At 42.9% G+C, this 25,871-nt stretch overlaps 1 protein-coding gene across 10 annotated transcripts in view; it reads right to left on the reverse strand.

Annotated features, from left to right (window-relative positions):
- LOC118397537 (serine/threonine-protein kinase ULK2-like) overlaps positions 1-24,951 on the reverse strand; it is a 61,421-nt gene extending 36,470 nt beyond the window's left edge. For 7 of the 10 annotated variants that reach the window (XM_052467779.1, XM_052467778.1, XM_052467776.1 and 4 more), the window contains exons 1-4: positions 23,670-24,951; positions 15,062-15,154; positions 14,812-14,853; positions 2,756-2,788 (exon numbers count right to left, since the gene is read on the reverse strand). In XM_052467779.1, the coding sequence (XP_052323739.1) occupies positions 2,756-2,788; positions 14,812-14,853; positions 15,062-15,154; positions 23,670-23,759 (258 nt within the window). In that variant the 5' untranslated portion in view covers positions 23,760-24,951. The remainder of the gene's footprint in view (positions 1-2,755; positions 2,789-14,811; positions 14,854-15,061; positions 15,155-23,669) is intronic. The other 3 variants (XM_035792417.2, XM_035792416.2, XM_035792414.2) reach the window with 3 other exon arrangements.
- Positions 24,952-25,871: the final 920 nt, after the last annotated feature.

A 25,871-nucleotide genomic window follows, 5' to 3' on the forward strand; every position in this document is an offset into this window, starting at 1 on the left:
ACGGTTCTGACTTAGAATGTGTACTAGAGGTCGACCGATTTTTCAACGCCGATTCCGATAAGGATTATTGGAGGACCAAAAAAAGCAGATAACGATTAATCGGACAATTTTTTAAATGTATTTGTAATAATGACAATTACAACAATACTGAATGAACACTTATTTAACTTTAATCAATAAAATCAATTAAGCCTCAAATAAATAATGAAACATGTTCAATTTGGTTTAAATAATGCAAAAACAAAGTATTGGAAAAGAAAGTAAAAGTGCAATATGTGCCAGGTAAGAAAGCTAACGTTTAAGTTCCTTGCTCAAAACATGAGAACATATGAAAGCTGGTGGTTCCTTTTAACATGAGTCGTCAATATTCCCAGGTAAGAAGTTCTAGGTTGTAGTTATTATAGGAATTATAGGACTATTTTTCTTTATACCATTTGTATTTCATATACCTTTGACTATTGGATATTCCTAAAAGGCGCTTTAGTATTGCCAGTGTAACAGTATAGCTTCAGTCCCTCTCCTCGCCCCTACCTGGGCTCGAACCAGGAACACATCGACAACAGCCACCCTCGAAGCAGCGTTAACCATGCAGAGCAAGGGGAAAAACTACTCCAAGTCTCAGAGCGAGTGACGTTTGAAAAGCTATTAGCGCGCACCCCGCTAACTAGCTAGTCGTTTCACATCGGTTACACCAGCCTAATCTCGGGAGTTAATGGGCTTGAAGTAGCTCAGTTGGTAGAGCATGGCGCTTGTAACGCCAGGGTAGTGGGTTCGATTCCCGGGACCACCCATACGTAGAATGTATGCACACATGACTGTAAGTCGCTTAGGATAAAAGCGTCTGCTAAATGGCATATATTATTATTATATTATTGAAGTCATAAACAGCGCAATACTTGAAGCACAGCAAAGAGCTGCTGGCAAAACGCACGAAAGTACTGTTTGAATGAATAATAAATATATATATATTTTTTTTATAAAATAGGCCAAATCGGTGTTATCGATTGTTATGAAAACTTGAAATAGGCCCTAATTAAATCGGCCATTCAGATTAATCGGTCGACCTCTAATTTGGACATCTACATATACCTAGGTTTTGGTTAGACTGTAAACTCTTCTTCCAGACTCACATTAAGCATCTCCAATCCAAAATTAAATCTAGAATCAGCTTCCAATTTCATAACAAAGCATCCTTTACTCATGCTGCTAACATACCCTCGTAAAATGGACTATCCTACCGAACCTCAACTTCGGTGATGTAATTTACAAAATAGCCTCCAACACTCTACTCAGCAAATTGGATGTAGTCTACCACAGTGAGAACACCAATTAAATCCTGTTGGTTACCGAAGCTTCCTCTGACCAAAGTATTGGTTTGATCTGGCCTTAAAGAGCTTCTGCCTTATCACAGTGACTGGTAGGATCTGACTCCAGTTCAGTTTATTACCACACCATGTTGTTCACCCTTTGAACAGGAAAATCAATTACAGCTCAGATCCTTATTGACATGAGACACGGGAAGATGGATGCTCTGTGTGTATGTCCATCCTTTTACTGCAAGCAGCAGAGGCATTGAGCAGGGTTTAAATAACACATTCTTAGGGGTCCGCTATAACCACAGAATTGTAGGGTAACAATATATTTCACTATTATGGGGGTGTCCACATTGATTGCTGTAAAGTTTGGGATGCCATGAATGGTTAAGGGCCCATAATTATATTCTAGTGAATCTATCCGATTAAGTTCTGTGTGAGGACAATCATTTGTGAGGTACACTGCACACAAATAATGTTTGTTCAAATAAAAAGCCTGCTTTGCTTCATACTGAGAGTCAATTTTGCAACTAAAAGGGCATTGTTTCCCTTAAAACAGTATTATTTTGAATGTGTTCCAACCGCTGCCAAAAGACTGGAGTGTGAGCCCTGCGCGCTGATTGCTTAATAAGTGACTGCTTAATACGTAATCTGCTCCCTCCTCTAACCATTGCGTAAGACAAGCCTTTCTTACTAAGCAAAACAGGCAGTCTGGCAAACACCAGCCAGATTAGTATTCATGCTAGCCTAGTATTGATACCATCTATGCCCATCTCTCTTGGAGTGATATAGCATTGATTAAGCAGCCTTTTATCTATAAGACCAAGGTTGAATGGTGCTCAGAAGCTACAAAGCCAGATTTATGTCTGTTTCTTCTCTTGTGCCAGGAGACCCTGCCTCAATGTCAGCGTGGCTCTCAGAATAACAGCACTGTGTACCACAACCAGCTAGAACACCCCAGGCAGGCCAGGGTAACAGGTACCAGGGTCTCAAGACACCTTGCACAGCCAGTTACCTTAACAACAGCTTGAATATGAGAAGGGCAGAATAAGTATTTCAGGGCTAAATATAAGGCAAACAAACACAGTTTATTCTTGGATAACAGTATTCCTCGAAAGCGGGGTGTGAGTGTACAGGTATGTTTGAGGGCGGCAGACAGTTTTGTTTTTCCTTCAGGCAGTTTGTGGAATTTTGTGGCCTTAAGCAATGAGAGGGAGGGGGGTGAGAGAGAAAGAAGGGGAAGGAGAGAGGAGAGGCAGAGCGAGGACAGAAGCACACTGGGTTTGCAGCCTCTCATAGGACTGAGGAAATGACCATGGGCACATGGAGAGAGTGAGCAGTTAGAGAGAGGGGAGAGGTAATCAACACAAAGATAGAGACCCTGGCAGCTTATAGGCAGCTCAGCAGAAGAGGTTGCATTCTGACATTGTGACACCACCTACCTCCATGACCAGGAACACAGAGTTGGGAGTTTCCTGAATGAGAGGAGAGAAACAACATGGGTTAGAGTGATCTCTCTCACAACACCTGTCACATCCACTACTGTAGAGGACCAGCTTCATCAAACAGACTGACATGTATGTACAGATACAGATAGTCTACATACTGTACAGGTGTATCATGTGTACAGTACAGAGAATAGGATTCCCTTGCCATCAAGCATGAACTGAAGCCCATAGCACATAACTGATCTGGATTAGATCTGTACAGTAGAGTAGCTGGCTCCAATCTACAGACACATTGACACCCTCATCCTTCAGCTCACACTGTGCGACTGACATGGGTTTAAGATCAAATTGGCACACCTCAAAGAAAAGGTGCCGTCCTTAGTGAACCCCTCACCTCAAAGCTGTGTCGTGCTACCATCTACATTCTTGAAGGGAAAGGAATGGAGTTCATTACACAGCAGGGTCAAGCTGAGATTGTTGGTGTGTGTGTGTGTGTGTGTGTGTGTGTGTGTGTGTGTGTGTGTGTGTGTGTGTGTGTGTGTGTGTGTGTGGCTACTGGGTTCAAGGGAACTGGGCAATGTAACAGATATAGGGGACACCTTGCCAACATGGTGATGGAGGAGCTAAGAAGACGCTGGACAGGAGCCAAGTAACACAAAATCAGGCCTCCAGGTTAAGCAAGCAAGCTCACATGTTTTTGGAGGAGTGTGCGTGTGTGTGTGTGTGTGTGTGGTGTCAGGTTGAGGGTACTGCATCATGTGGCAGATCGAGCAGCTTGCCATGTGCATGAAGTTAACAACAACAACCATAAAAAAAACAACTGTCGTCACACATTTTCCAATCCCTTCAGCGCCATTCTAAGTAGGCTATCTATGATTAGATCCAGAAGTGTTTCTTGTGACAAGACCATGCAAACCCCTTTCCATGATTGATTCTCGGTGAAGGAAATAGCCTGTCACATGAAAGGCTTCTTTAATCTCTAACGAGTGTATGAGTTCAAAACAATTTAATGTAATTATTTTCTCTGTGCCATACTAACAAATCAAAGGGTCTCAGAAAATCAATTCCTTGACTACCAACAGCCATACTAGTCAGTTATTGGACTGCATTACTCTGGTTCTAATCATCTCTCAGCCAAGGTCTCCAGTTGGAGAGCAAAAACCACTGCCTTCGCTCCGAAAACCAGCCATCCATTAATTCCACTTCAGCTTTTTCCTGTCAGCTGACCTGTCAGCCTGCACCAGGCTTATTGGCTGGGCCCCTTCCTCCCTGACCAATCCCATTGGCTCATGGCTGTGGATACTAGGAAAATGGATTTCAAGGATGTTGCTGTTGGGTTGTAGCAATGGGGGAGGGGAGACTCCACCATTATCTACTCTGATCGGTCATGGTGTGTGTATGTGTGTGTGGTGGCTGGTATTGGCCTGGGGACTAGCCATTTTCAGCCCCTGCACTATACTGGTTGATGGGGGGGGATGGGGACTGGGAGAGGAAGAATAGGAGGAAAGGAAAGAAGGGAGTTGGCCACACTGTACACTGTCCTGGAGGAGGAGGGTAACATATGTGAGAGGTACAAATACAGGACAGCCTCACCCCCTTTAATCTCCACTCCTCAGTAGGTTGAAAATGAACCGTCTATGCCACCATAAAATCTATCCTTACAATAGAGTCCAAAACCTCTTCCATGGTGCAAATCTAGACTAAGTGACACACTGTATTTTCTAAGGCAGTGGTTGGTTACAGCTGTTATCATCAACATTTTTACCACAAGAGAGGAGACACCCAATAAGTCAGAATGTAATGTTACTCAAAACACTATCTGTTAAAGAATTGGACTTTGGACACATACAAAACCTGCCAACAGGGTATTCTACATAACACTCCTTCCTCAAAAGGAATACACCAAAACAAAAACAGCAGCACAAACCATTCTGCCTCGTGCTATCTAACATCAGCAGCCCCACACGCACAGGCAGTCATATTCCACTTATAAAAGCATTTCACAATCCTTCTATTCCCATACACTTGCTAGATGGAAAACCACTGAGTCACCAGGCGATCCAGCCAGAGTTATGCCACAAACAAGCTTTGATCGATGCTCTTCTAGGAAACACTGGAAGGAAGTGTACTACATCAGCTCGAAGAAATGTTGCTGTCTTGAGAGAAACTCAAAACATCCCCCAAGCATTTTCCACCACTTCAGCCCTCCACCTCAGACATGTTTAGAATGCCAGCTACTCTAGAGCCAGGCCAAAACAACAACGTATTCTCAGTGTGTCGGTGGAGTCAATCGTGCAGGAGCTTGTTGCGTCACACGATTGACTCCATGAGTGCTGGGCTACATAAGAATTAAGGGGGGGGTAACAGAGGGAGAAGAGATGGGAGGGGGCCAGCTTGGCTCAGTTTAAAATAGCTGAAGACTGTAGAGAATAGGGTTCCATATGTGGACTGGAAATCCACCGGGACGCATCTGTTACGCAAAGAGCATTCTGAGAACCAAGTATCTCGCCTAGTCTAATATTACTGCACGCTAGATACATGTGTGTCACACCCTATGACAGACACTGTAGTGATATGACGCATGCTATGATGATTAGAACTTGAAACTGGGTGAACCCTTAGGGCAGCAGGGGACATACTGCTTTGTCAGAGGTGGCACGGGACCCGTTGGTGGTTTCATCACACATGTGCACAACAGACACACACACACAGGTGATCTAGTCACAGTGGAAGGGCACAGACTGTCCCTGTGGGAGAACCTAATGTCCTGCAAAGGCATCACATCGGACACAACCTGGCAATGTCTCTCTATGAAATCACCGTTTTAGGTCACGAGTATCCAGAAATTAGGCCAACTAACAAAAGGTATCATGCTCCTCTTCCCTCTCTTTCGGCCAAAACAAGGCAGAGGAGTATAGAAAAGACAGTACTGTACAATAAAGAATGTCAGGAAAATATTGACTAATGAAATTAGATGCCTCTAGCACAACACCTCCTCCTTGCTTGGTGCATACGGAACCAAAACATACATGTTTGTGTGTTATTTCTCCTCACTTAGGGAGAACAAAGCACAAACTACAGCACTATAGTTTACCATCCCGTCAACCTTTCCCCACCTTCTCTTTAGATCTGAAAGGTATTACCGGTATCAAAGCCAAACGACCGAGTTGCTGTAAATGAGAATGTGTTCTCAGTCAACTTACCTGGTAAAATATGGGTTAAAGAAAATAAATAAAAAACATTTCTGTAAGGTTCTGCCTAAGGCTTAGTATAAAATGTAGCCATAATGCTGAGGCGGCATTGGCACACACTACGCTCTTAAACTCTTGCTAGGCAGCGCACTGTTACCATCCTCCTCTAAACTTTGCAAGGCATCTAGCCCATCTCTTGGCATAGCCCACCACTAAGCACACACTGTTTTCTTAACCACAATGGGATGGATCCAGAAATAATGACAGTGGGAATAACTATGACTGAATTATGAAAATAATGGAATGAAGTAGGCTAACGCATCTGAAGGCATGTATCAAATGGTTGCTTACTGAAACTCCCAAAGTCATCCTTGAAATATATTTTAAGCAATAGCCTACATGCGTGTGATCAACTAGATGATAATTTCAGCACCATTTTGATTGGGACAGCGCCATCGCTCTGATTTGAGACAAGTGTGGGGGTTCATCTTGATAGATTCATCTATGTCAGACATCTATGTCAGACTGAACCTTCATTTGGATATTGGTTAGGCTACAATTAGGCTAGGGAAATGTCATCTAAGTTGAGGTGAATGCTGCTCATCATCATCATCATCATCATCTTGTCTAGTTGCCGCATTTATTACAACATTTTGCCATCGTATCTAGTTTGCGAGTGAAGAGAAAACTAATCCACTTGTTAGTCGCTTAGTATCCTAGGCCTACTCCCAACCAAAAATCTGCGACTTCACTGGCTTGTCTGATAATCAATCAATGTGATTTAGGGTCACTGAATCATCATTACTATAGGCTATTTGGTTAATTGGTCTGTGGATAGGAAAATAAGGGGGTGGTTAGCTCATCTATTTGTTTACGCATCACTGATCAGAAACATTTAGCATGCAATGATATTGCCTAAATCAAGAGTAGGCCTATTATTTTGCTCAATCGCGTATAGCCAACTCCAAAAGCCTGCATAGGTTCTGAAATATGAACAGACTTGCATGCTTTTGAAAATAGGGTTGATTTTTTTTTAGCGGTATGATGAAGACCCTATACCTGTTCCCTAACAAAGTGTAGTGAGGGTAGGAAAGAGATTAAATGTGGATAAAAATAGCATGTGCTTGAGCTCCGTTTCAATTTTTTTTTTTTTTTTACATTTAATATGACAGCAGCGGTTCCACATGTTCCCATGATCTAAGCTGTGTGGGAAGAATATTTTATTTATTTATATTATATTTTTCTTAATATAAAATATAAGTCTGATCGGGTAAGTGTGTCTTTTCAGTTTAACTGAACAAAATAACAAACTACTGATTTCATTTGGATGGCTCAGCCATGGCTGCACAGACCACTAACACTGGCCTAATTAAACTCAAATTAGCTATTCTATTCCTTAGAAAATATATTTTATTAGTCTTATAATGTTTCTTAGGACCTGTCTAAACAAAATAATAAAGGATTTCCTTTTGATGGTGTATATTCTCATTGGATTTCTGAAAATAGATGCCCACCAAGATCTCCACACCACTACTACCACTCATCCCTGGCATGCGCACGGGAGGTATAAAGGCTATGCAGGCAAGACTGTGGTAAAAAGGGGCTTGTTTGTAAGGTGGTCTTAAACATTGCCCACTTTGTTTTACACACTAAATACCATAAATCTTATGTAAAAGCAGTATGTGTGTGGGAGATTTGAGTGTGCTGGGAGGGAGTTGCTAACTGCTACAGTATGGAGAATGTTCTAAGCCATTTAACGGGCTGTAAAGAAAAGCCAGATGATGGTATAGAGAGGGATCAGACAGTTAGTTTTCTAGGAAGGCCGACAGGATTCCTGAAATCTCCCATGTGCGCCAAGAACAAGTTCTACTGCCCAGAGCCGACCCCTTATTTTATCAAGTCAGCCCCCCCCACCCAGTTTACCTCACTTTACCTCCCCTTCTTTCCACACACACACACACACACACACACACACACACACACAGTGTTCTACCAGAGTTCAGAAGAGGTTTTGAAAGCGTCGGGACTGCCTCACAGACGCATGACTCTTCAACTTCATAATCAAACCCGCCTCCTACCCTGCCTCTCTTCTTTCTAGGGATGCACATGTTGGTCAATTTAACTGCTCACTAACTGACCCTCATTAACCAGTAAAAATAAATAATAATCCAAACAGTAAAATGACGTGACCGACAGAAAATACTATCAGAGATCTGTATATAATGACGAGATGCTAATGTTTCCGCCCTAACAATGGTAATCGTCCCAAGGCAAGAAGGCAGACGACAAGCTTAGGCCCAAAATAACCCCATAGAAATCCAATGGACTTATTTTGAAGAGATTTTGGTGAGAGTGAAACCTCTCGCGTCACCTCTTCCTCTCTAAAACTATGCATGCATACAAGGACCGGACATTTTTCATTAAGAGCTTAATAGAGCATATATATCAAGCCTATCGTCTTCCAGTCAAAAGACTGGAGCTTAGTATTCAACATGCAGCTCCTGTAATGAAGCAGCTAATAAAGTGTCATTTTCAAACATTTACCAAAATGCATTATGGGGAAGACACAGTTGTAAACAGCACACCTAATGCGAGCAGTTCCATATATGACAGAGATGAACATCTAATAGCAACTAGTATGATGGGTTGCTAATATGACTAAGATTGTGCTTCTGGACAACGAAAGAAAGTTGATATGAAAACCAATACAGGAGGAGAGAAATGCTGATTAATGGCATGAGGAAGTCTTTATAAAATAATTGCCATCACGTTTCTGTGGCTGGATTTTCGCAAAGCTACTTTGAAGCAAGGTAAAATATGCCTCATTATTTGAAGTAAAGTAAACAATTACACTGCCTCAAGCTGACATTGCAAAGTGGTGGGTCACGTCTGATAGTCAACGGTCGACAGGCATCCTTCCGAATGGCGAATGGGAGGCACGGTTTACCAGTTGAGATTAAGAAATAAAAATAGATCCTTTTTAATCTTGGCACCAAAGTTAACACGCGATTGCATTTAGCATTTGTTATTTGTTGCACAATGACTGGGCTTACAAAAGCAGGTTTCACTCCAGTAGCCTGCAGTCTTTTTGAGGAGCTACTCCCTTGCTGACTGACAGGTTGTAGGCTATTCCGCTCCTCAAACTAGGCTCTGTATGCTGTGCGCGTGTGATAAATAAAAATGTATGACAACTAACAAAAATAATGCAAATTCACCTGTAGTAATATTTCTTTCTATTTTCGTTGTGCCTCTTATTGGTCAACCTCTCCCTCTCCAGTTTCATGTCTGGTGAATCAGTGTGGGCTGTACAGGCTCGTGTCAAAGATGCCAATTCAAGATAGTCTCGAATCCATTTCAATGCCTTATGGGTCTACCACTTACACACACTCTCTGCAGTGAACCTTTGATGAAATAGCAGGTATGTACCGAGCCATGCTGTACAGTCTGGGCTGTGTCAGCCTGGAGAGAGACTCTGTGATTACTGTTCTCTGCATCACACTGCTGCCTCCCTCCCACTTAATGCTAATAGCTCCATAAGGAAGAGCAGGGACAGATGTAGCTTAGCTAGTGTTGCATAGGCCTGTTATTATGACAGAAGCCTAATGAGCAGAACACCTCAGGATCAGAATACGCTCTGAAACCTTCCCGTCACCCAGCCCTACTCCTATACTGGCTTTATAAACATGACTCCTTTCTGAAAACACTCTAATTAATGAGTTATATTGAGTAATTTATCAGACGTTGGTTTTCTTTCCACAGAGACTTCCAATACGTGCAGAAGGAGATAAAAACAGTTGGAAATCTCACACACACAGGGGTTCACAAAGAATGTGTGAGAAACTAGTCAGTGCATGGTTAGAGACCACATTCACACTAATGTGTCACTGAGGTATTAGCACACAGTGGTGTAGGCCAGAAGACCAGGAATAGCAACAGTGTGATTGTGTGAGAGCACGCGTGTGTGTGTACGTGTGTGTGTGTGTGTGTGTGTGTGTGTGTGTGTGTGTGTGAATGAGAAAGTAAGAGTGAGGAGGTCTCTGCTTAGCCCTCATAGGGTATACTGTATACTACACATAAATGATTGCTATCACAAGGTCTGTGATGTTTGTGTCTATAGGCTATATGTTTTGCCAACATTTAGATCTAAAGGAGACCTTACCGTGAAGCGGGCCTTTCAAGCAGCCTTCTCTAAACGAGGCACCACCTCACACTCTTACAAACACGCAGTGACAGTCCTCCTACCCTCAACTAATGACTGTCGACTGTAAACAGACCACACTTCCTTAATTGGCCTTTCAGGGGTGTGGCATCGATAACCACTAGCGGCCCGCCACCTTAACTAAGACTGAAGAGTAGGAGGAGTAAGGACAGGCTAATATCTAGGCCTATATCTGAATCCAGATGTCAGGTCTAGTTTTTGTTATTTTACTATTTGGACAAAAACATTATTTTCTTAAATTCAGCAATACCACGAGTTCAGCCAAAAAATATATAAATTGCAGAAATCCCAATTATTCCCACAAATAAAAAATACCTGTTCCAAAGTATTCCCACAAATAAAAAATACCTGTTCCAAAGTATTCCCACAAATAAAAAATACCTGTTCCAAAGTATTCCCACAAATAAAAAATACCTGTTCCAAAGTATTCCCACAAATAAAAAATACCTGTTCCAAAGTATTCCCACAAATAAAAAATACCTGTTCCAAAGTATTCCCACAAATAAAAAATACCTGTTCCAAAGTATTGCCACGAATAAAAAATACCTGTTCCAAAGTATTCCCACAAATAAAAAATACCTGTTCCAAAGTATTCCCACGAATAAAAAATACCTGTTCCAAAGTATTCCCACAAATAAAAAATACCTGTTCCAAAGTATTCCCACAAATAAATATGTGATCGTGTCTCAATTCAAATAAGGTATGAAATTGTATTTGAAAATAACAATCTATTTTTGGGCTTAGTTGTGATCAATTTGCAGTGTCAAATTAATGTAATTATGTTCCGCCCCCTCCACACAAAAAAATCAGCCTGTGGCTGAATCTAGTTGCCTACCCCCGTGCTAGGCCTTGCTAAATGTTAAAGCTACAATATTTAACGTTTTGGGCAACCATACCAAATCCACATAGAAATGTGAGTTATAGATCTGTCACTCAATAAAAGCAAGTCTAGGAAGCTGTATAAACGGTTCTGTGTGTTCTTTTTCTATGTTTCCTATTGTTGAGTTACATTTTACGTCTTTTACTATTAGTTTTGAACACCAGCTTCAAACAGTTGAAAATACATTATTTTTGGTTATTGAATTATTATTTTTTACTGCGTTTGAGATGAAATGATGGAGCGATTTATGCATATTGCACCTTTAACCGGGGCTCCATAAACAGCCACAGGAATGAGGGCAAAGATGCATGAGCAACTGCTATCTTCTATTGGAAAGATAGGGTGGCAGCTGTCTTAGGTATTTGTCTCACAACAGCGACCTTGCCGACAATGGCAACTATTTTCCTTGTCAGTCAAAGGGAGGGGGGAGGGTGCCCCAATGCCCCCACCAGGACAATGCTGTAACTCTGTCTGGTGGTTGTTGCACAAGCCCTATCATTTACAGCTCTCTGGGTAAACTGAGTGACCCGGTGCATGTAGTGCAAGCCAGAACAGCTGAAGAGGCTGGGCAGAGGCCCACACAGAGAGAGAGACAGAGAAACAGGAGGGAGAGAAGGAGAAGTAGGAGAGGGAGAAAAAAAAGGGAGGAAGGGAAAGAGGGAAGAATGACAGGGAGAGAGAAACCCAGCAGTCACAAAGCCAGGAGCCAGTGTTCTCCCACACTTCTCCATTACGGTCAGGCTGCACATTCAGATGGTCAGAGAGTGGAATAAACATCATAACACCAGACAGACATACAGAAAGGCCAAGATTGTAACTGGTGACTGGAGAGGGGGAACCATGACCAGGGGAACAAAACAAAGGAGAGAAATGAGAGAGTGCAATAGAAAGAGAGAGAGTGAAAAGAAACCCTAGAAAGAGAGAGCGCTTGGAGGCCTAACACCCATCAATAACACTGCAACACTATCTTTGTCTCCCTCTAAAAACGCCAAAGCTGCAGTCTCTCCTCTCTTCCCTTTCAGACGGCATCTCTAAGCCCCACTGCCTGTGTGCCAAAAGTGACAGCTGCAGAGGGGAGAGATGGCCCAGGGAGGGTACTGCCAATGGGGGGAGAGGAGAAGAGAGGGGAGAGAAAGAAAGAGACTGACTAAGACACTACACACAAAGCCCAAACCAGTGTCTTCACTTATGGTTAGTGTTCTATGGCATTCCTACTCACTTTCAGGTAGAACTTGCCCGCTCCCCTAACCACATCCAGTATTTATACACAAAATTATGTGGACATCCCTTCAAATGAGTGGATTCGGTTATTTCAGCTACACCCGATGCTGACAGGTGTATACAAACGAGCATACAACAAATGCAATCTCCATAGCCAAACATTGGCAGTAGAATGGCCTTACTGAAGAGCTCAGCGACTCAACATTGCACTGTCATAGGATGCCACCTTCCCAAAAAGTCTGTCAAATTTCTGCCCTGCTAGTGCTGCCACGGTCAACTGTAAGTGCTGTATTTTTTTAAGTGGAAACCTCTAGGCGCAACAACGACTCAGCCGATAAGTGGTAGGCCACACAAGCTCACAGAACGGGACTGCCGGGTGCTGAAGCAAGTAGCGCGTAAAAATCATCTGTTCTCGGTTGCAACACTCACTACAGAGTTTCAAACTGCCTCTGGAAACGTCAGCACAAGAACTGTTCACCGGGAGCTTAACAAAATGGGTTTCCATGGCCGAGCAGCCACACACAAGCCTAACATCACCATGCGCAATGCCAAACGTGGCTAGAGTGGTGAAAAACTCACCACCATTTGACTCTGGAGCAGTGGAAACACATTCTCTGGAGTGATGAATCACGCTTCACCATCTGGCAGTCCGACAAAGGAATCTGGGTTTGGAGAATGCTTGGGTTTGGAGAACTCTACCTGTAGATTAGTGCCAACTGGAAAGTTTGGTGGAGGAGGAATAATGGTCTGGGATCGTTTTCCATGGGTCGGGCTAGGCCCCTTATTTTCAGTAAAAAGGGAAATCTTAACACAACAGTATACAATGACATTCTAGACGATTATGTGCTTCAAACTTTGTGGCAACAGTTTGGGGAAGGCCCTTTCCTGTTTCAGCATGACAATATAGAAATGAATTGTCGAGATCAGTGTGGAAGAACCTGACTGGCCTGCACAGAGCCCTGACTTCAACCCCATCAAATACCTTTGAGATTAATTGGAAACCTGGTCTGCGAGCCAGCCCTAATAGCCCAACATTGGTGCCCGACCTCACTAATGCTGTTGTGGCTGAATGGAAGCAAGTCCCCGCAGCAATATTCGAACATCTAGTGGAATGCATTCCCAGAAGAGTAGAGGCTGTTATGCAGCAAAGGAGGGGACCAACTCCATTTTAATGCCCATGACTTTTGAATGAGATGTTCGACGAGAACGAGTCCACATACTCTTGGTCAAGTAGTTATCTATGATCAGACTCCCTGACCCCCAATCATAACCTTAATCATAAGGGGTATGAAAAGATATTGGCACCTAGTGCCTGTATTAGTGGAAACCCCGTACTTCCATCCACTCAGTCCATTCAGTATTGATAAGGGGATTTTCAAACACATTATACATCACACGCTAAATTAGTATAATGAAAGGTCTGACTATAAGTGGTGATCACATCAGGGGTGCGGATAGAGGGATGAAGGGAGGAGGGCCGGATGGGTAGAGCAGCAGGGTCCCGGTGGGAGGCTTAAGTAAACAAAGAAAGTGCCTCACCATGTGGGCAGCGCTGCTTGATCATGACTTCAATAACTCTCTCTCTCTTTACAGCTCTTTCCATCTCTCCCTATTGGCTGGAACCCTACTGGAAAGGCTTTTTATAAATAGAGAACGCAGAGCGACTCATAGGACTACCTGCTAACCTTGGAGTGAACAATAAAACCCACGCACACAGAGAGCTCTCGGACTGAGGGCTGAGCTAAGCTGATTTTCAAAGGCTTTCCTGCTCTTTTATAGACAGCTCTCAGTGATTTCCATGGTGAACCAAAGCTACAAGTCCAGTAGTCACCATGAAGTAAGGTCATGGTGAGTTAGACTAAAACCTGACCTTTGGTGGCAGCCATTTTGTCACCCACCTTGAAGTGGACGACCCTGCCCCCTGGCCCCGTTACATCACTGAGGACTGTCAGCGGTGTGTGCTGATTGACCACCAGCGGAGGTGATGGGCGTGATGCTGGAGTAACCATGGCCAGTCATGTGGTGTCATGTGACTGAGAAGCTCCACCAGTCAATCAGTTGTCACAGCCTTGGACCACCAGTCAGAAGTCTTATCGGAGTTAATGGTTTACACATGAATGTCCACTAACATTACACACATACTTCTGCTCTGGTAATCTGCAGCCAGCTCCGCATGGACCGGGCAAACAGAGAAAAGGCCTTCTCAGGAGCTTGGCAACTCATTATGTGTCTGTCTGTCTCACTGGTGATCTAGTGATTGTGAGTGTTCTGCTTGTGTACAGTTGCACTGCACTGCCCATGCACTGTCCCATTTGGCTGGTTATAATGAATAAAATAATTGGATTCTAGCCATATAGGTCTAATTGAGCACTGTTGAAGAGAATGGCTAGTTGAATCGAAGAGCGGTCATCGTAAAAAGCACCAGAGTGCACGCAGCTTTAGTGAAGTTAGGCTAACTCAAATGCAGTAGACACACCCAGTCTGCCTGCAATCAGCTGAGCTCGACCTTACTTCAATGGAAAACCAGATAAGGACTTACCTGGACATCGTAAAGTGCCACAATGTTCTCATGTTGAAGTTCCTGGGAAAAGTAATGAAGAAAGAAGCATATTAGTGATGCATTAGGTACTGTACTGTTGACGTGACGACTGGCTTCTATTTACATTTATAACAAGGAAGTCAAGGCCTTTCAATCAAACCTGCTGACTGATGGAGGATCGATGTCAACTAATTCTCTAAATACGTTTCCAAGATAAATGACAAGCAATTAGGTTAAGCATACTACTCACCTTGAGGATTTTGATTTCCTTGCCAAGCAGGATCTGGGACTTGGAGAGGTTCTTCTTGTTAATGCTCTTGACGGCCACCTCCCAATCAGTCTTCTGCAGATGGAGCAAGGAGAGAAATAAAGAACAATTAGTTCAAATCCCTTTAGATGTGTTCAGTTCCCCCATCACTCACACGTGTGTGTAAAGCCTAGGCCAGCTGGCCTTTAATTGCTTGGTGTGCACTGTGAGAGAGATGTGGGGGAAGAGAGAACAACTTAGACATAAAATCAACACAGGTTTCTCGGGTTTCAATCAGATAGGCCTCTGTGACACTGAATGACAAAACAGTCAAAAGAATACTAGAACACTGAGTTATCATGCGAGGTAGCCCACTTCCACTAAAACCTGAGCGAGAGACCTTTTTTCTACTCAAGTTTAGAGACCATGCTTTCTTCATTCACATGAGCCCTTAGAGTGACGGAGTAGCTTATTAAAATAATCACTATTCAAGCTCACATGACACAAAATACTTGATTTATTTGCCCTTGAGCTACAGAGACACTGAGCTTGGACAATGACCACAACTAGCCTACATTATTAGGCTAGGTGGAATGGATGGTGCATTGTAAGACTTTCCGAGAGGAATTCTATGAATAAAAAGGGCTGCTGCTTTCCAAATGAATCTAGGTTAATAGGAGAGGTTTTAATTCTGTGTTGCAATTGGATCTGCCACTAGACAGGGTTCTACTGGTAGTAGCACAGGGAGGCAGCACGTGACAGCATGCCCCAGCCAACCGTGACATATACCGAGGCAGTGCAGCAAACAGAAACCCCATACAATAGAATCACCCCATCGGCCTATGGTGTAATGCTGAGCAGAGGGTGGTGGGTATTGTTTGCACCAAATCAAGTTAATGACCAGGCTCCTGCTATGATGACACAGAGACAGTCAGAGAGACTGAAGGGAAAAGTAAGCACTTTCCATTGGACGTTTTTTATTAGTTAGATGTAAAATTGCACAACTAAGATCTCCTCTGACAATTTCTTCAGTTCAATTATTTTGAGGAAGTGCATAATGGCTAAGGTGCCTCAAGATGGACTATTGCTGTTTTTTTTTCTTGTTTTTCAAGTGAAGGTCTTTTAAGGGAGTATGTGAGCAACTATTAGGTGCCAGCCGAACAAAAACATGTGGAAGCCTTTAATGTCAGCAACATAGGAATGGGCATCTCTCCCTTTCAAGGCGATTCGATACACATCTATACACATGGGCTCCGATACGGGAACAATATGTTTTAGTTTGAAATGATTTGGTGCGATTCGGTTTGACTAGAGAATTAATTGATGTCATTCAGTTTGATGCGATACGATGCACAAACATACATTTTCCATTCTAAATTAAAATCTTCTGCTGATGGAGCTCATAAGCTGGGCTGGGCCTCTCTTAGCTGGATCGGTCTGAGCTGGGCCTCTCTTAGCTGGATCGGTCTGAGCTGGGCCTCTCTTAGCTGGATCGGTCTGAGCTGGGCCTCTCTTAGCTGGATCGGTCTGAGCTGGGCCTCTCTTAGCTGGATCGGTCTGAGCTGGGCCTCTCTTAGCTGGATCGGTCTGAGCTGGGCCTCTCTTAGCTGGATCGGTCTGAGCTGGGCCTCTCTTAGCTGGATCGGTCTGAGCTGGGCCTCTCTTAGCTGGATCGGTCTGAGCTGGGCCTCTTAGCTGGATCGGTCTGAGCCTCTCTTAGCTGGATCGGTCTGAGCTGGGCCTCTCTTAGCTGGATCGGTCTGAGCTGGGCCTCTCTTAGCTGGATCGGTCTGAGCTGGGCCTCTCTTAGCTGGATCGGTCTGAGCTGGGCCTCTCTTAGCTGGATCGGTCTGAGCTGGGCCTCTCTTAGCTGGATCGGTCTGAGCTGGGCCTCTCTTAGCTGGATCGGTCTGAGCTGGGCCTCTCTTAGCTGGATCGGTCTGAGCTGGGCCTCTCTTAGCTGGATCGGTCTGAGCTGGGCCTCTCTTAGCTGGATCGGTCTGAGCTGACTAAATCACCATCACCTACTAATTAACTTGTTGTTTTTGCAGATTCAAAGTTTGAGCTAGTAATACATCAATATTTATTGTTTACACAAATTAGCTATGGCATTATCAACTTGACCCTTTATCTTAAAATGACCATATACACTGATTGTTTAAAGCAAAACTGCCAAAACTATTGCTGACGTTGAACCAGAACAATCCAAATAAATCTATTGTTAGCCCCTTTCAGCAGGTATAGCCCGATGAGGCTCCCGAGTGGCGCAACGGCCTATGTACTGCATCTCAGTGCTAGAGGCGTCACTACAGACCCTGATTCCAGGCTGTATCACAATCGGCCGTGATTGGGAGTCCCATAGGGCGGCGCACAATTGGCACAGCATCGTCCGAGTTTGGCCTGGGGTAGGCCGTCATTGTAGATAATAATTTGTGCTCAGGATTTGAACCTGCAACTTTTCAGCTACTGTCCCAATGCTCTTAACCACTAGGCTCTGCCACCATGACTACACTGTGTAAGACAAAACCCACAAAGAAAAGACAACAGGCAAACGCATATGCGATCTCAATAGTGACGGCATGGCTGCAGGACTTAGTGAATAGATCACAGGAGACAAAGAGACAGACAATAATGAATAAAGATGTTCATATCTGCACCTGTAGTGAGTGATCTCACTACAGATTCTACATTCTAAAATGCACTAGACCCTGTAAGACAAAATCCAGAATAGAAAAGACAATAGGCAAACGCATACGATGATGTCCCAATGTCAAAATCTGGGATTTGCAAATGGCAGCCAGTGGGCCACATGAAGGCCCTCGGATCAATTTAGGAACTCATTTGGGGTCTCAACTATACTGTTGCAAGTTACAATACATCAGGTGCAATTTCTTAATTTGGATGTGCATTAGCATTTTCTCTTGTTATGTACAGTGTCTTCGGAAAGTATACACACCCCTTGACATTTGCCACTCGAAATTGAGCTCAGGTCCATCCTGTTTCCATTGAACATCCTTGAGATGTTTCTATAACTTGATTGGAGTCCACCTGTGGTAAATTCAATTGATTGGACATGATTTGGAAAGGCACAAATGTCTGTATAAGAGCCCACAGCTGACAGTGCATGTCAGAGCAAAAACCAAGCCATGAGGTCAAAGGAATTGTCCGCAGGATTGTGTCGATGCACTGATCTGGGGAAGGGTACCAAAAAAGTTCTACAGCATTTAAAGGTCCCCAAGAACACAGTGGTCATTATTCTTAAATGGAAGAAGTTTGGAACCACCAAGACTCTTTCTAGAGCTGGCACCTGGCCAAACTGAGCAATCAGGGGCCTTGGTGAGGGAGGTTACCAAGAACCTGATGGCCACTCTGACAGAGCTCTAGAGTTCCTCTGTGGAGATGGTTGTCCTTCTGGAAGGTTCTCCCATCTCTGAAGCACTCCACCAATCAGGCCTTTATGGTAGAGGGGCCAGACGGAAGCCACTCCTCTGTAAAAGGCACATGACATCCCACCTAAAGACTCTCAGACGATGAGAAACAAGATTCTCTGGTCTGATGAAACCAATAATGCCAAGTGTCACGTCTGGAGGAAACCTGGCACCATCCTGACGGTGAAGCATGGTGGTGGCAGCATTATGGTGTGGGGATGTTTTTCAGCGGCAGGGACTTTGAGACTAGTCAGGATCGAGGCAAAGATGAACGGAGCAAAGTAAAGAGAGATCCTTGATAAAAACCTGCTCTAGAGCGCTCAGGGCCTCAGACTGGCGTGAAGGTTCACCTTCAAACAGGACAACAATGGGGGATTGAAAGTGATGCAGACAATTACATTGATGGAAGCTACAATATTAAAGCTGATCAACCCCCCCAAGAAGACTCAATGCTGTAATCGCTGACAAAGGTGCTTCAACAAAGTACTGAGTAAAGGGTCTAAATACTTGTATAAATGTGATTTCAGTTTTTTAATTTGTCATAAAATTTGCAAAAATGTCTAAAAACCTACTTTTGCTTTGTCATTATGGGCTATTGTGTGTAAGTTTATGGGGGGAAACAATTTCATCAATTTTAGAATAAGGCCATAAAGTAACAAAATGTGGAAAAAGTCAAGGGCTCTGTACGTCACTGACAGTCAGTCATTTAGCCCATTTCAGCTAAAATAGTTTTGATAGCTAACTGCAAAACTCATTTAGCAATCTAAGCTTGTTATTATGTTTGAATTATCTGCTGTCTCTCCACTATCAAACCAAGAGGGGGGGACAAAACTGTTTGCTGGCAATTTGGGGGGGGTTACGGATGCGGGTACACAGACCAGCGAGTAACTGTGGCCCCTCATGATGAGTTCAGATTTTTTGGTGGTCCCGACCCCATAAAAGTTGCCCATCCCTGGTCTAAACAGTGACAGCAGGGCTAGTTCAAACTACAGTAGGATGCTTAAAATATGAGGCAATTCATCAGCCCTGTTAAAAGTGGACCTGGCATCATGCGATTGGAATATTTATAACCCTGCATCGGCATGCCTTATATTTATAGGATTATTTCCACCTAAGCTAGGAGATGGAGGACAGACAGAACGGGATGTTATTGGTTCTTGCATTTTAACCAGCTCAAGAATATCACTGGAAGGACATCAGGTCACATACCAGTACACTGGTAGTATACACAGCTTCAAATGTACACTAAATTTAGCTGCTATGTTCTGGTCATAGGAAAACGCATAGGGCTAGTCTTCTACCGCTGACCTAAGCTTCTACCAGACTGAAAGTTTAAACTGTTGTAGGCTAAATGTCCATGCCAAGTGTTGGTTCTAAAGTTACTACTAAAGGACAATAGGACACACAATGAGTATAAATGAGTCAACAGTTGAGTCATCTACTTTATGAAATTACAGCCTGATGCGCTTGCGTCAATGAATTGAAAGTCAATCGCGCTGTGTTCGTGTGTCCACAGTGGAGGGAAAGTGTACAGACACATGCCACAGTCCTAGCTAGGCTACTACACTGAACAAAAATATAAACGAAACATGCAACAATGTCAAAGATTTTACTGAGTTAGTTCATATAAGTAAATCAGTCAATTTAAATAAATTCATTAGGCCCTAATCTATGGATTTCACATAACTGGAAATACAGATACGCATTTGTTGATCTTAAAAAAAGGTTGGGGTGTGGGATCAGAAAATGGGCCTCAGGATCTCTGTCCATTCAAATTGTCATGAATAAAATCCAATTGTGTTCAATGTCCATAGCTTATGCCTGCCCATACTATAACTCCACCATGGGGAACTCTGTTCACAAGGATGACATCAGCAAACCGCTCGCCCACACGATGCCATACACACTGGTCTCAGACACTTCCGCAGGTGAAAATGATGTGGAGGTCCTGGGCTGGCGTGGTTACACGTGGTCTGCAGTTGAGGCCGGTTGTAGGTACTGCTAAATTCTCAAAAAACGACGTTGGAGGTGGTTTATGGTTGTGAAATTAACATTAAATTATCTGGCAACAGCTCTGGTGGACATTCCTGCAGTCAACATGCCAATTGCACGCTCCCTCAACTTGAGACATCTGTGGTAGTGTTGTGTGACAAAACTGCACATTTTTTAGAAGCCTTTTATTGTCCCCAGCACAAGGTGCACCTTTGTAATGATCACGCTGTTTAATTAGTTTCTTGATATGCCACACCTGTCAGGTGGTCACTAACAAGGATGTAAAAAAAACGTGTGTACAGAATGAGAGAAATACTATTTTTGTGCCTTTTGGAAAATTTCTGTGGTCTTATTTCAGCTCATGAAACATGGTACCAACACTTTATATGTTGCGTTAATATTTTTGTTCAGTGTTAAATGTTGCAGTCTGGCTTTGGTTTTTAAACGTTTGACAACTAATAACCAAAAAACAAAACCTGCTACAAAACGCCATGCAGATGCAAAACATGAAGGCCTATTACAAAAACATTTGAGCAGTAGCCTAGGCTGGATACTCAACAAAGTAATACATTTTGAGTGCACCATACATCAATGCTGCATTCAACAGCACTGGTGATCCATGCAGTGCAAAAAAAAATTAAAACATGTTTCAAGTTCAAATGTTACAACAACCTAGCAACGTTTTTGTTATTTGGAGTTATTCAAAACTTTTTGATTAGGGTCACAGCATATTATGCACATCTGTAAGCATAGCAGCAAAGGCTGGACAAATGTTATTTACCACCACAAAGCTCACTCTACCAACTCTATAAGGCCATAAGCAAAGAAGAAAATGCTCACCCAGAAGCGGCGCTCCTAGTGGCTGGGGACTTTAATGCAGGCAAACTTAAATCAGTTTAACCAAATTTTTACAGCATGTCACATGTGCAACCAGGGAATTTTTAAAATCTTCCTGATGGGCTGCCCCCAGGTGGTAAGAGTAGGCAACAACAAGTCTGCCACACTGATCCTTAACACTGGGGCCCCTCTGAGGTGTGTCCTTCGTCCCCTCCTGTACTCCCTGGTCACCCACGACGCGTGGCCAAACACAACTCCAACACCATCATTACGTTTGCTGACGACACAACAGTGGTGGGTAGGCCTGATCACCGACAACGAGACGGCCTATAGGGAGGTCAGAGAACTGATATTGTGGTGCCAGGACAACAACCTCTCCCTCAATGTGAACAAGACAAAGGAGCTGATCGTGGACTACAGGAAAAGGCAGGCCGAACAGGCCACCATTAACATCGACGGGGCTGTAGTGGAGCGGGTTGAGAGTTTCAAGTTCCTGGGTGTCCACATCACCAACGAACTATCATGGTCCAAACATACCAAGACAGTCGTGAAGAGGGCACGATAAAACCTTTTCCCCCTCAGGAGACTGAAAGGATTTGCCATGGGTCCCCAGATCCTCAAACGGTTCTACAGCAGCACCATCCTGACCAGTTGCCTCACCGCCTTGTATGGCAACTGCTCGGCATCTGACCGTATGGAGCGACAGACGGTAGTGCGAACGGCCCAGTGCATCACTGGGGCCAAGCTCCATGCCATCCAGGACCTATATAATAGGCGGTGTCAGAGGAAAGCCCATAAAATTGTCAGAGACTCCAGCCACCCAAGTTATACTGTTTTGTCTGCTACCGCACGGCAAGCGGATCCGGGGCGCCAAGTCTAGGACGAAAAGGCTCCTCAGCAGCTTCTACCCCCAAGCCATGACTGCTGAACAATTCATAAAATCGCCACCGGACAATTTACATCGAACCCCCTCCCTTTTGCACACTGCTGCTACTCGCTGTTTGTTTGTTATCTATGCATAGTCACTTCGCCCCCACCTACATGTACAGATTACCTCAACTAGCCTGTACCCCCGCGCTCTGACTCAGTACCGGTGCCCCCTGTATTTAGCCTCGTTATTGTTATTCTTATTGTGTTACTTTTTATTATAGTCTACGTGGTAAATATTTTCTTCTTCTTGAACTGCAGTTGGTTAATTAAGGGCTTGTAATTAAGCATTTCACGGTAAAGTCCACACTTGTATTCGGCGCATGTGACAAATAAAGTTTGATATGCACAGTGGCAATAGGGTACCATGATGATATCATCCCTTTTATGTAAAATGTCTGGCCCGCAAATTCCTTGTGTTTTATCAATATGGTTTGTGTGTGAATTTGAGTATGACACCCCTGTTATTGTATCCATATTGTCTTAATGTTGACATACCTTCACCATTGGAGTAGCTACCTACTGTATTATGAATCTTTGCATACTGATGTTCTGCTCTCAGAATAAATTAATACAATACTGTACACTACACAGTGGCAATAGGGTAGCATGGTAACATAATCCCTGGATGCATCACACAGTGAGATAGATGTGGAGCAGGCTCAGAAATATGTAACAGTCTCTACTCTCTGACCGTCCTTCAGCTGCACCTGGATCAACAGAACACTGTTTGGTCCACATCCCCATCATGGAGAGTCGCCACAGTCCTGTCAGTCAGTCAAGATGCTTTATCATCACTGTGAGTGTGTGGGCAATCAAGCTAATAGGATGACTATCATCGCATTCCATTGTTGATATAAAAAAAAGGATTACATTGAGATGTAGACTATTGCTCATATCATGACTGAAGATGGAGAAAGAAGACCTTAAGGAGGAAAAACAAGCAGACATGCTCCCTTTCCACCTTATCTAGGCTGGCTGGCTACATCAGTGAGCTATTCACTGCTGTTTGAGTCATCCGTTTCATGAATGAACGGCTCGCATCTCTCTGCACCCAGTGCCAGACCATAACGCAAGATTGCACAACATCATCACATGATCGAGGCTTATGAAACACAATAACATGCATGATCAAACATGTATATAACATTGTTATATTTGAATACAGTGAAGACTATGAATGGATTTAACTGCAATTTTTTGCATCACTATCGTAACTAATATTTATGTCTAGTTAGTTGAAGGAAAACTAAACAAAATTATGCCATTATGCCATTTTATTTACTGCAGTGCAATGCCACTGACCTAGATGTATATAAACGTCACTACTCTCACATAACATCATAGAGAAAAAAAAGAGGAGGGAGGGTGCAAGCAAAGCAATGGGAAAGATGGAGATGCAGACCTTCTATGTTCCAGATAGTTACCTTTCTGTGCCTTCCTTTGAACACCACAGCGAAAGCCCCATGTCCCACCAAGTCCTTTCTGCTGTATTCAAAGTCTCCAACCGTCTCCATTGTCAAAGTAACTGTCCAATTTAGGTCATGTGTCTTAAGGTTATTTCTTTAGTGAGGCACGTTGAAGGATGCTCTCTTTTGATATCAGAACCCTGGTGCAACAATGTATCCACCTAAACGTTGCTTTAGCTGTCAAGCAAACTAGTGATTGTGGCGTTTACACAATTACAAGTCAAGCGTGCATTCCAGTCCACCTTTGATATTGCCTGAGACTGCAAAACTGGAGCTAGTGTCAAAATATTTCCTGTCAGAAGCCAACTACAACAGATTCTGTAATGTTTAACGTTTAACTATTTCCACAATCAGACAATGCAGTCAGCTTTATGCATGGCTGGACACAATCCCAAGGTACACAATGTCAGTCCCTACTGCCAGCTGTCATTTTCTGACCCCAATTGCTAACGTTATACACTGGCTAGCTATCTAGAAATATGTGCATTTAGTTAGCTCAAAACTGCTTTGCTTGACATTCTACATGATGTCAAGTATTCTGGATAAATAGATTGCACGCTTCAAACACCCACAGACACTTCTACTATATAACCAGAGAGTGACATGCTGTGACATACGTCATGTTGCCCATTGTTGCTGGCAAACAACCATGCTAACAGCATCTTATATACAGTAGCTAGTTAGCTTTAACGTTAGCTTCATGCTACCTAAACAGAATATCAATTGAATTGACGGATCACAACTAGCAATGATCCGATTATCGCAGGTTATTGCAAGAACATCTAAAATACAGGCCCATATATTTTCCTGAAAAGCTATGAAATGCAACACTACTACTGAGTTTCAATATAATTCGTGTCAGTCAATTTACTGTCATACTAGTCCTCTGGTGAGATGTTCTATCCAGAAGACTTCTCTCTCTGCTTGGAAAACATTGACGTTCGTGCGATTCTCTTCAATGTTATCCAAATCGCATCTATTCAAATTCCTTGATTTTCATCATTGGTCATCAAAACTCAGTCACAGGGCGAAAATACTTGGGTCAGCAAGGACATGGCAACCGATTCAAATTCACATTTACCGTACGATAAGTAAAACCATTGAATGTATGTCCCTTAATACAGTTATCTGCTAAATTATTTTGGCTTCGTCTTTCCCCTTCCAATCACATTGGCCAGGTACAGCCTTGTCTACTGACAAATTTAACCTATGTCAATACATAACAAATGACGAATGAGTACTGTGACAAATCTTTTATTCCATATCCTTCCGCGGACCACATCAATGCGCAATATGCCCTCCGCGACGAAGGATAGTTCCACGATGTCGTAATATAGGTAATCTGGGATAACCCAGAACTAAAACCTCGTGTTGTAGCTTTGTAGCTTTGATTTGATTTGAATAAAAACATATGACATATTTCGTTGTTATTAATGAAGTAAAACATGCAATTACTTAGCTCGCTCAAAAATACCTTCAGAGTCACGCTCATAAACAATGTGTATAAAAGTTTCCCCTACTCCTACTTAATTAATAGTTCATGTCTTTATTTTCTCTGGTAAATTTTACATACACAAAATAAAATAATTAAAATCTGTTCCCAAAAATCTCTAGATTTAGTCAGTGACAAAAACCTAAACAATTAATTCTTACAACTATACCATAGGTTTATACAAATGTAACCCCTTTTGTTTCAGAAGAATAACATCTAATTGTAGTGATGTGCTGTTTATTTGTTACTGTAATTTGAATAACACAAATATATATATATTTTTTCTAAAGTCTCGTGTAATTGGTCATATGCTCGATGTACGTAGTCTGTCCACGAAATATTATAATTAAGACTACACATTTTTGGTTGTTCATTTAACTGGTATTTATCTACCAGTATCAAGGTATGTTTGATTTAAAAAAAACGGAAACTGCAATTGTTTGACAATTACACCCTTAAAATAAATGCCGCGTTCATGTGCTAGTTGGAACTAGGAAACTCGAAAATGTCCGACTTGCTGATTCGTTGAACGCGGCACGTGTATAACGACAACATAATAATTTCCAAGTGATTAGCTACTTCAAATTATTGGGATATATGAATGCAAGTATTAACCTATATCAGAGGTATTCAAATCGCACATAGGTCCGGAGCCTGCTGGTTTTCTG

Source organism: Oncorhynchus keta, chromosome 18, assembly GCF_023373465.1.
Source record: "Oncorhynchus keta strain PuntledgeMale-10-30-2019 chromosome 18, Oket_V2, whole genome shotgun sequence".
Lineage (NCBI taxonomy): Eukaryota > Metazoa > Chordata > Actinopteri > Salmoniformes > Salmonidae > Oncorhynchus > Oncorhynchus keta.